Raw genomic sequence first — 11,409 nt, 5'->3', positions numbered from 1 at the left:
CTAGGATTTCATTATAAACTTCCAACATCAAATCTCCTATAATATCAATTGTGACCTTATAAAATTCACCGGGAAAGCCATCCGGTCCAGGGGTTTTATTATTTTTCTGCTTCAAAACTGCAAATAATAGTTCCTCTTCAGTTATTATATTATTCAGCATATCATTGTCGTCTTTTTCTATTGTATTTAGATTCTTGTCTTGCAAGTATTTTGTTACTTCTATCTTAATTTCACCCTTTGCATATAAATATATGTGAAATAAAAGTTAAATGTTATATTCATTGATACATCGGTACCTGCAGAAAAACATCCAAATTTTACTGGAAATTCTTGTCCATCCTTTTGGCTTCCAAGGACATCAACCAGAATACCAATTTCTTACCAAACATCACCCTGGGTTATAATATCTATGAAAATTTCTTCAAGCCAGAAATGACTACAGATCCTTTGCTAGATCTGCTTTCAGACGGGGAAGCCAATGTGCCCAACTACAGGTGTGGAAGGGAGATGAACACAGTGGCTGTTCTGGAAGAGGCTGAGACTGGCATCTCCATCCAGATTTCAACCATGTTGGGCACCTATAAAGTCCCTCAGGTGTGTCTTTCTCTGAGTGATTATTTTCACCCATGCCACTGTCAGCCAGAGATCCTGTTGTGTAAATGAAAAGCAGAGTTTGATTTTAGAAATGAGAAGAATTATATTTTGGTTTTAAGGGCAGTAGGAAAAGCAAGTAGGATGCTTGGCTGCATAGCTAGAGGTATAACAAGCAAGAAGAGGGAGATTTTGATCCCCTTATATAGAGCGCTGGTGAGACCACGTTTGGAATCCTGTGTTCAGTTCTGAAGACCTCACCTACAAAAAGATATTGACAAAATTGAACGGGTCCAAAGACGGGCTACAAGAATGGTGGAAGGTCTTAAGCATAAAATGTATCAGGAAAGACTTAATGAACTCAATCTGTATAGTCTGGAGGACAGAAGGAAAAGGGGGGACATGATTGAAACATTTAAATATGTCAAAGGGTTAAATAAGGTCCATGAGGGAAGTGTTTTTAATAGGAAAGTGAACACAAGAACAAGGGGACACAATCTGAAGCTAGTTAAGGGAAAGATCAAAGCAACGTGAGAAAATATTATTTCACTGAAAGAGTAGTAGATCCTTGGAACAAACTTCCAGCAGACGTGGTGGGTAAATCCACAGTAACTGAATTTAAACATGCCTGGGATAAACATATATCCATTGTAAGATAAAATACAGGAAATAGTATAAGGGCAGACTAGATGGACCATGAGGTCTTTTTCTGCCGTCAGTCTTCTATGTTTCTATGTTTCTATGTAAATAAGCACCATCTTCCTTTTTTCATTTGTAGGTCAATTACAATTTTGCTTCCCACATTCTAAAGGATAAAACTCAATTTCCTTTCTTTTACCCAATGTTCCCTACTGAAGGAGTGCAATACCCAGGGATGGTCAAATTGCTCCTCTATTTCCAGTGGACCTTGGTTGGTCTCTTTGCTCCAGAAACTGATCAAGGGGAGAACTTCTTGAGGACAATGTCTTCATTGATGTTAAGAAATGGCATTTGTGCAGTAATACATCAAACCTTTCCATTGAATGTGATTGATATACGTTTGTCACCAAAAAAATATCGCAAGTGGAGAAAAGTCAATGTTTTTGTTTATAGTGCACAGTCTAGTTCATTCGCTATTGGAATGATGATTATAGAAGGCATATTTGAAAACTTTCGGAAACCTATTACAGAAAAAGTCTGGATCACCACAGCTTATTGGAATCTGAGTTTTAATCTCATGCTTACTTTGGTTTCTATTAAATACTTCAGCAGCAATTTTTCCTTTCTGATACCAAAAGGGAAATGGATAAATTATGATACATTTCCCGACCCTTATGTATTGCTTGACTTTTTAGAAAATTCCTTTACATGTACGTCCACTAAGGATGGCATTTCGGTAAAAATCGGGAGACGGTGCAAACAGAAGGAAGAACTGGTGGCTCTGAGGAAAGAAGAGATCGATCAGATCCTGACTGTGGACAGCTACTTCAGCTACAATACCTTCTGGGCTGTGGGAAGAGCCTTAATTTCAGCTTACAGCTCCACATCAAACAGATCAAGGAGGAAAAGGGCTATAAAGGTAAATGCCTTTATTGCCCTGAACAATCTGGGTACTCATTTTACCCACCATGAAAGGATGAAAGGCTGAGCTAACCTTGAGCCAGTCAGGATTATACTGCTGGTAGTCTGCAAAATTAGCTGTAATACTGCATTCAAAGCATTGCACCACCACAGCTCAAGGCAAGAGTTTTTCTGCAGCAGATATATTCCCAGTGTGCTGAGAGAGAGAGATAAATATCTGCCTCTACACACAAAAGAACTCACTTTTTCTATTTCTAACATTATCACAGTACTTTTTAGCTCTTTTTCTGCTTGGGTCAGATCATAATTTATGTATTCACTTTTTTCTTTATTTCTCCTCCATTTCCTTTGCTCATTTTTTGTTATCATTTGTTGAAAGTTCTCAATTTTTTTATCCATAGTTTGAAAGTTTTCCTTCATCTCTCCCATATCATTTCTCCCTTCTCCTATATTTTTCTTTATCTCATTATGGGTTTTTATCATGGACTCCTGTAACAAGTGAAGCCAACATTTCTGTTTGGAACGTATTTGATTTCTCCATCTGTAACCTCTGATTAAATGCACTCGAGGAAGCTGATGATGGTGTAGAAGATGCCTTCTTCCCTATTTTGGTTAAATTTGTGATGCTTGACATCTCAACAGTTAATATTAATTCCTTCCTTCTCTTCTTTCCCCTATTTGTAATATAGCAACAGGTACACCACCAGTCCTATAAACAGCCAAGGGCAAACCAATCAAAATCTAACCACCAATAGCACCTCAATACTTCAATATCCCACATGTCAGCTTAGAAAGGGAAAAAGAAAGGACTATATTATAAATCCAGTTCCCTCCAATTCAAGTTCAATCTGTCTTCAGTATCTCAATATCTCAGTATCTCAAAATCAGAATCACTTAAGTTTACAATCCATAAGACCGCTTAAGCCTGATTCAAAAATCCGCAGGGTCAATCCATACTGGCCATATTTTATAAGAAGAAAATCAAAAAGGAATAAAGGAAAGAGGAAAAAAATACTTATCGTTAAGAATGTCTTTTATACTGTATTCTATCAATTAGTTTTTTTAACCCACAAGGCCTACTGTGTCCCCAAACTTTAATACTCCCATATTCCAATATGTCAAACTAAAATCCAAGTTCTTCTTCTCACATTCTCAAAATTGAACTTGATGGCCTTCATGATCCCTTACAACTCTAACAATAAATAAATAAATAAATAAATAAATAAATAAATAAATAAATAAATAAATAAATAAACATAGACCAAAATATATTTTCAAAGAACTTCTGATCTTCTTTCTTAAACTCTTCTTTTCCTTTCCAGCTTCACCCATTCCTCCAAAGCTCTCAGTTTCACAATTATTCCATGGATGGGGTATATTTGGATGACAAAGGAGATCTGACAGCTGACCTGGACATTGTGAACTGGATGGTTTTCCCCAACAGTTCTGTCAAGAGAGTAAAATGTGGGAGTCTAGAAAAAGGGGCATCCTGGGATTTTAAAGTTCTCATTGACCAAAAGAGTATCGCCCATGTTGAAATGATGAAAGTAAGATTAATATTTCTTTTCTTCCATTGAAAAAGGTGGCAATGGTAACACAGGTCCACAAACATATTTTTTGCAAACATTGCAGTTGACCTTGTACTTTTCTGAATCATTTTTTGTTCTGATTTCAAAAATGTATATAGTTTTTCTATAGCAGGTATAGTTTCCATGGAGCAGCATCATTATTATAAGATATAGAAAATATACTGGTGACATTAAAAAAAACAATAATCAACATATCAGAAAGAAATGCTTGACCTTACAAAACAGTTTTTATTGAACCAAAATAATTTCACATGCAAAATAGAAATAAAAATATGAGCAAAAATTTAAACGGTGCTTGATATTAGACTGTCATTGATATGATTTTTCAGTGTTGTCCCTATATAACATTCAACAGTAACCTGCCATCTTTGAATCATTCCAAAAACCCTGGTAGTGGTGTTTCATTATTTAATGTCCTGGTGAAACCACTCATCTTGTTCATCGCTTACATCCCCAAGATTTGGAAGGAAGAAATCTAAATGTGAAGGCAAAAAGTGTATTTTCAGAGACATGCTACATCCAAGACACTGGTATGCATTTAGCAGTTTCTCACACCTTCAACATATTCTCGAGATTTATTTTTCCCTAAGAAGTTTTCACAGATCCATTTGAAGCTTTTCCAAGCTCTCAATTCCTTATCATTTAGAGATCCTTCAAACACATCATCTCTCATAAGCTCTCTAATGTGAGGACCAACAAATACCCCTTCCTTCAATTTTGCTGTTGAAATGCTGGAGAATTTCTATGAAATGTGCCGGAACCCTTGTTAATTTGTCTTTGCCTTGGCTGTCACTAAGTTTTAAATCAATCCCAACCCTGTATGTAGTGGAGCAACTGAAGGATTATGCTATACATTGTGTCTACCTGGAGCACAGATGTTTTTCTGTCCCCAATCACGTCAAACATAATGCTCTACTGTATTTCTACTGTCTCATAAACTCAAGAAACAACAATATTTTGCGAAACCTCCTTGCTTTCCCATTAGCAGACCAATCACTTTCAAATCTCCACTAATATTCCTTTGATGATGCTTATATTGTATAGCATCCAAAACAACTGACAGGTTTTCATAACTTTCCTTTAGATTACATGAGTGAACAATAGGGAGTGATGCTTTCATATTTCCATTGTGAAGCAACACTGCTTTAAAACTTCTCTGGGATGAGTCAATAAACAATTGGAACAAAATACTCTTGATTCAGTTCTTCAAAGAGGCCATTCACATTGTTACAGTACACCATTGGTCCATCAACTGTGAACAGTTGTGTTACACTGTTATTTCTGTTTTGGTAATAACACTCTTGACATCATTATGAAGAAGATTCTTCTGTTTTAACTTAGATGCAAGAGGTTCTACACTTAATATGTAGAAATAACATAATAACAAAAATGCTTTTATGACTTTATGTGATAGAGCAAAACTAAGCATATTTTTGGAATCAGCACATCAAACTCCATAAACTTCCCTTTTTGTGTTGACCAGTGTAATGATACACATTTGGGGTGGGTGAGTTCTTTGATTTCAATGCTTTTGAGTTTTCACATCAGGTGATCCTTCTCTCAAGAGTTCAAACTGTTTCTTCTTTGGCTTTTCAGATGACCGTGGAAAATTTAAAAAATAGTATTTGGTTTTTATGTAAGCTATTCAATGAATGTGTGGAAGGAGAAGCTAATTAAACCTATCACAAAAGTAACCTAGCTCACTTAGCCAAAGGAAAAAATCTATCCAATATTTCTCTGAAAAATTTCATATCGAAATTTAAAATGGCTGCCTAAAAATGGTACTGGGCATGAAATATAAGAAATGTGCAGTTCAATCCCTTTTAATGAACCCCACATTTCCTATTGATTTCTACTTAATCAAAGCTAAAACATGAAATGGAAATTAACAATCCCTTCTTCCCTTGCCCTTTTTCTGAGAACAATTTTTTTCCTGCATATTTCTCCTTTCTCTCCTCAGCCCTTTCCCCCTTCCAGGTGTGTGGAAAGATGTCGCCCTGGATTCCTGAAGGTGGCTCAAGAAGGGAGGCCCATCTGCTGCTACGATTGTCTTCCTTGTGCAGAAGGAACCATCTCCACTACTGAAGGTGAGTGGCACCAGAGAAATGACACAAATTTTTGGAAAGAAAACAGTTCAAAGTTTGTTTTGACATGTATTGTATTTTTATAATTAATAAAAACCAAATTAAAACATACGAAGAAGTCTTAGATTCCAAGGGATTCTTAAAATCCAGAGAAAAACTCAAAAGTGAAGGCCTCGAGTTAGACTCGTTACCATATTTTCAGGTACAAAGTAGATATAAAAAGAACTGATTGAATTTGGAATGTGTAAAAAACCTAGTGAAATAGATAAAATCTTAATAGGATCAGATAAAAAAGTTATTTCCAAAATGTACAATTATTTACTAAATTATGAAATTAAGAGGAAGATTATGATCCCCCTATATAGAGTGCTGGTGAGACCACATTTGGAATACTGTGTTCAGTTCTGGAGACCTCACCTACAAAAAGATATTGACAAAATTGAACGGGTCCAAAGACGGGCTACAAGAATGGTGGAAGGTCTTCAGAATAAAATGTATCAGGAAAGACTTCATGAACTCAATCTGTATAGTCTGGAGGACAGAAGGAAAAGGGGGAACATGATCAAAACATTTAAATAGGTGAGTGGCACCAGAGAAATGAGGCCAATTTTTTGAAAGAAAACAGTTCAAAGTTTGTTTTGACATGTATTGTAAGCTTGGCTTTGAAAGAAAAATAATAATTTGATATATATAATTTATATCAAGTGATAAGATATAGTAGTATGTCAATATTTGAGAGGGTGTCAAAAAGAGGAGAGGGTAAATTTATTTTTCAACTGGAAACTAATCAAGGAGAAAAGCAACTTGCAATTAAGGAGAAACTTCCTAACAACAAATACAATTAACCAGTGGGACAGCTTGCTATCAGAAGTTGTGGGTGCAATGTTGGAAATGCGAAGAAAAAAGGGGAACATATTATCATGTCTGGTGGACCTGTCCGAAAGTTTAAAAATTTTGGCGTAAAATACAAAGATGGTTAGAAGAAATTCTCAAAATTAAAGTAATATTGAAACCAGAAGCATATTTACTAGGTATTATTGATCAAAAATTAGAAAAAGACAAATATTATTTGATAATACATGTCCTAACTGCCGCTAGGATGGCTCTAGCACAATGTTGGAAACAACCTGAAACACCGAATGATTCACTTGTCATTTAAAAAATACTAGAATGTGTAGAAGCAGATGCATTAACATTAAAACTAAGAAACAAGGAAGACACCCAATATTATAAAATTTGGAAGGAAGTTTACGACTGGTTAGCCAAGGGAAGGGAAACTAATCAATAAGATAGATAAGAATAAGATCATCGTTTCCTTTCTATTTAATATTCCATCTGGAAAATTACAATAAAATTAAATACCGTATTTTTCGCTCCATAAGACGCAGTTTTTTTCCTCCCAAAGTAGGATGAAAAATCAGCCACGTCTTATGGAGCGAAGATGCAGGCAGGGAGGGGGGGAGGCGCTGGAGCAGAGGGGGGGCGGCGATATACTCATCTGGAGACTGCCGCCTCTGTTGCCGCCTCTCCTCTTCCCTCTTCCCTCTCCTCTTCCCAGGTTTAGGAGGCGGAGCGGCACCGGAGGAGCGTTGGTGGTTCTGAGCCTTTGGGAAGGCTACAGGAATCGCTTCAGGAGGCGGGGAGGTCTCGAAGCACCATTCACTGTGTCTTCGCCTCCGCGCGTCGCCTCCGCCCGGCTGAAAACAAAACGGCTCCAAAAGTCGGCCGGGCTCCTGGGAGGCGGTGCGCAACTGTTTCCTCTTTGCTGCAGAGCCACACGGAGGCGAAGACATGGTGCCCGGCCACGCTCCGCCTCCCAGGAGCCCAGCCGATTTTTGGAGCCATTTAGTTTTCAGCTGGGCTCCCGGGAGGCGGAGCGTGGCCGGGCACCGTGTCTTCGCCTCCGCGCGCCGCCTCCGCCCGGCTGAAAACAAAACGGCTCCAAAAGTCGGCCGGGCTCCCAGGAGGCAGTGCGCGACTGTTTCCTCTTCGCTGCAGAGCTGCCGGGCAGAGGCGAAGACAACGGCGCCCTCCACTCTCTCTCCCTCTCTCTCTCTCTTTTTCTCTCTGTTGCCGGCATGGTGAACGAGAGAGAAAGAGAGAGAGAAAGAAAGGAGGGGAGAAAGAATGAGAAAGAAAGCGAGAAAGTAAGCAAGAGAGAAAGACAGGGAAAGAAAGCAAGAGAAAGAGAAAGAGAGGGGGGAAGAAGGGGGAGGGAAAGACATAGAGGGAGGGAAGGAGGGAGAGAGAAAGAACAAAAAAGAGGGAGGAAGGAAGAGAGAAAGGAAGAGGGATGGAGAGAGAGGGAATGAAAGATGAAGGAAGGGAGAGAGAAAGGGGGAGGGAGAGATAGAAAGGAGGGAGAAGGGGGTAGTTAGGGAGAGGGAAAAGGAAGGGCTTGGAGAAAGGCAGGGGGAAAGAAAGATAGAAAGGAAAGAGGGAGGGAGGAAAGAGGGAGGGAGAGATAGAAAGGAAAGAGGGAGGGAGAGATAGAAAGGAAAGAGGGAGGGAAAGATAGAAAGAAAAGAGGGAGGGAGAGATAGAAAGGAAAGTGGGAGGGAGGAAAGAGGGAGGAAGACATAGAAAGGATAGAATTATGGATGCAAGAACTTGCTCATGTGTGACAGCTACTTTTTGGCTCAAAATATTTTTGTTCTATTTTCCTCCTCTAAAATCTAGGTGCGTCTTATCAGCAGGTGCGTCTTATAGAGCGAAAAATACGGTATACATACATATGTACTTTATATATAGAAATAATAACTTCTAAGTTGCTATTAACAAAGATAACTTTAACATAAGGCGGTAAATAAATAATAAACAGGCAGATAAACTTTTAAATAACCAAAAGAATGACGGAACACCAATAACACACTATTAGCCGGAGGACAAATGAAACTTAAACTTTTGTCCCTTCTACCCAAGAAACATGAAATAAGTTTTTTCAGAAAATATGTACCTATCTTAAATTTTCTATTTTTTGTTTTGTTTTGTTTTGTTATTTTGTTTTTTGTTTTTGTTTTATGTGGATTGTCGTAAGTTGTAAGTGTTGATGTTTTTGATTATGCCTTCGAACAGTATGCTGTATGTGTTGTTCAATGGAAAATTCAATAAAAAATATTTTGCAAAAAAAAAGACGTTGTGGGTGCTTTATCACTGGAGCTTTTTAAAAAGAGACTGGACTGATACTTGTCTAAAATGGTATAGACAGTGAATGGCTGTTCTTATCTGCTACTGGAGCTCCCTTGAAGGCTGTTAGAGGCACGCAGGTGCCCATCAGTCACGCGCACAACTGTTGGCACGAGATTTGGCTTCTGTGCATATGCAGCAAGCCAAATCTTGCACGAGAGCAAGAATTCGGCTGTTTTTGTCAAAATCGGCAAAAATAGCCAAATTCTCACTCTCACATGCATCCTCGCATGAGATTTGGCTTGCTACACATGTGCAGAAGCCAAATCTTGTGCAGGGCGCATTGGGGGCATGCAGCTGTGCACACATCCTGGATTTTTCTACCAGAACCACACACCTAGGAGCACCAGCTGCTGCACGCTGCTGGATATAGGGTCTCCTGCTTGCACATGGGGTGGATTAGATGACCTTCAAGGTTCATTCCAGCTCTATTCTAATTGATTGATAACCTTTAAATTGTTTACATTCAGAACAGGTTGCTAAGAGACAGGGGATTTATGAGGTTGTTAATCATAGTCATTTCTTATGTGTACACCTATACCTGTTTATGCATATATATTTATATGTTATGTTCATACTATACTTATTTCCTCATAGATATTTGACTAAATAAATAAAATAAAATAAAAAACCACTGTGAAGTGGCATATAAGTCTAAATGCTATTGCTTTTGCTAACATTGGAAACTTCCTTCCTGATGAGAAATGAGGGAGTAAAGGAATTTCAATGTTTTAAAGTAGTTTTTAAGTAGCCTTTCCGTGGAATGAACCTATTAATTTTTGTTGTTGTTCTGAATATGGAATGAAAACAGTGCCACCTCTAAAAGCAGACACAACATATCATTTGCCTTTTATAAATTGTATTTTGCATTATAATTCTTAAACTTCCCAACCTTTGCTACACGTTACATTTATCCACACACATTCACCTTCACCGTCATGTGTTTCGCTCTGATTGTGCATGTGATGAAGCTCTTGTTTCATAGTAGGTGTTGATCTTTCTCTTTTCAGATGCTGAAAAATGCACCAGATGTCCAGCACATCAGTATCCAAACATCAAACGAGATGACTGTATACCTAGGATTTATACTTTCTTATCATATCAAGAAAATCTGGGGATTGTCCTAGCTTCCCTTGCCTTGCTTCTTTCTTTGGTAACAGGTTTAGTCTTGAGAATCTTCATTCAATTCCAAGAAACTGCCATAGTCAAAGCTAACAATCGTGATCTCTCCTATGTTCTACTTATTACCCTCCTGCTATCCTTCTTGATCTCATTCCTATTCATTGGCCAGCCAAGCACTGTTACATGCCTTCTCCAACAAACAGCATTCAGCAACATTTTCACAGTTGCTATTTCTACTGTCCTGGCCAAAACAGTCATGGTGGTGTTAGCATTCTTAGCCACAAAACCAGGGAATAAGATGCAGAGATGGCTAGGGAAGAGCCTGTCCAACTCCATCATCATCTCTTGTTCTGCTGTCCAAATTGTCCTGTGCATCTGTTGGTTGAGCACCTCTCCTCCTTTTCCTGATACCGACATGCATTCACAATCAGCAGAGATCATCCTGCAATGTAATGATGGCTCTGTTGCCATGTTCTACCTTGCCCTTGGCTACATGGGTTTTCTGGCTGTCATCTGCTTCATAGTGGCTTTTCTGGCCAGGAATCTACCTGGGGCCTTCAATGAAGCCAAGTTGATCACCTTCAGCATGATGGTCTTCTGCAGTGTCTGGATATCCTTTGTACCCACTTACATAAGCACCAAAGGGAAGTACATGGTGGCCGTGCAGATTTTCTCTATCTTGGCTTCCAGCGCTGGTCTCCTATGCTGCATCTTCACCCCCAAGTGCTACATTATTTATTTAAGACCAGATCTGAATACAAAAGAATATCTGATGTCAAAATAAAATAGAAATTAAATTGTTACATCTTTCCCAAAAATGCTATTTAATTATTACAAAAATATTATTTGCTACTTGCAGAGTCTTAAAAAAAGATTATGAATGAACAAATCTGTTTTTGTTTTATATCTAACCTATCAAATGAAATTCAATGTAAATAAAAGTACAATTCTCCACTTGGGCAAGAAAAACCAACTGCATAGGGACAGACAAAGTGAAACTTGGCTTAATGTCAGTAATTGTGAGTAGAATCTTGGAGTCTTAATGGACAATCATTTAAATAGGAGCCAACAATATGTGACAGCAACCAAAAAAGCCAATGTAATCCTAGGTTTCATTAATGGAGAGACAAAATCAAAACCATGTGAAGTTCTAGTACTGATTTACAAACTCTTAATAAGATCACACTTGGGATACTGAATGTAGTTCTCTACTCACAACAATATAAAAATGATGTTGAAACTCTAGAAAAGTTGCAGAGAAAAGCAATAAAAATGAT

General features: G+C 38.1%; 1 protein-coding gene across 1 annotated transcript; it reads left to right on the top strand.

Moving 5' to 3' along the window:
• Nucleotides 1-432: 432 nt before the first annotated feature.
• On the top strand, nucleotides 433-10,916 carry LOC139159668 (vomeronasal type-2 receptor 26-like). The gene is made up of 5 exons (XM_070736990.1): nucleotides 433-594; nucleotides 1,370-2,161; nucleotides 3,456-3,683; nucleotides 5,701-5,827; nucleotides 10,021-10,916. The coding sequence occupies exons 1-5, from the start codon at nucleotides 433-435 to the stop codon at nucleotides 10,914-10,916; spliced, it is 2,205 nt and encodes a 734-aa protein (XP_070593091.1).
• The last annotated feature ends 493 nt before the right edge of the window (nucleotides 10,917-11,409 follow it).

This window comes from Erythrolamprus reginae, chromosome 2, assembly GCF_031021105.1.
Source record: "Erythrolamprus reginae isolate rEryReg1 chromosome 2, rEryReg1.hap1, whole genome shotgun sequence".
Lineage (NCBI taxonomy): Eukaryota > Metazoa > Chordata > Lepidosauria > Squamata > Dipsadidae > Erythrolamprus > Erythrolamprus reginae.
Note: the sequence above shows the minus strand (reverse complement) of the source record. Positions and strands in the feature narration are given on the sequence as shown.

What these genes read in the sequence shown, in the direction of transcription:
- LOC139159668 (XM_070736990.1), top strand. Translation starts at nt 433, where the DNA reads ATGACTACAGATCCTTTGCTAGATCTGCTTTCAGACGGGGAAGCCAAT. An exon ending in GCACCTATAAAGTCCCTCAG is followed by an intron (nt 595 to 1,369) that starts GTGTGTCTTTCT and finishes TTTCATTTGTAG; the next exon opens with GTCAATTACAATTTTGCTTC. An exon ending in CTATAAAGGTAAATGCCTTT is followed by an intron (nt 2,162 to 3,455) that starts ATTGCCCTGAAC and finishes TCTTTCTTAAAC; the next exon opens with TCTTCTTTTCCTTTCCAGCT.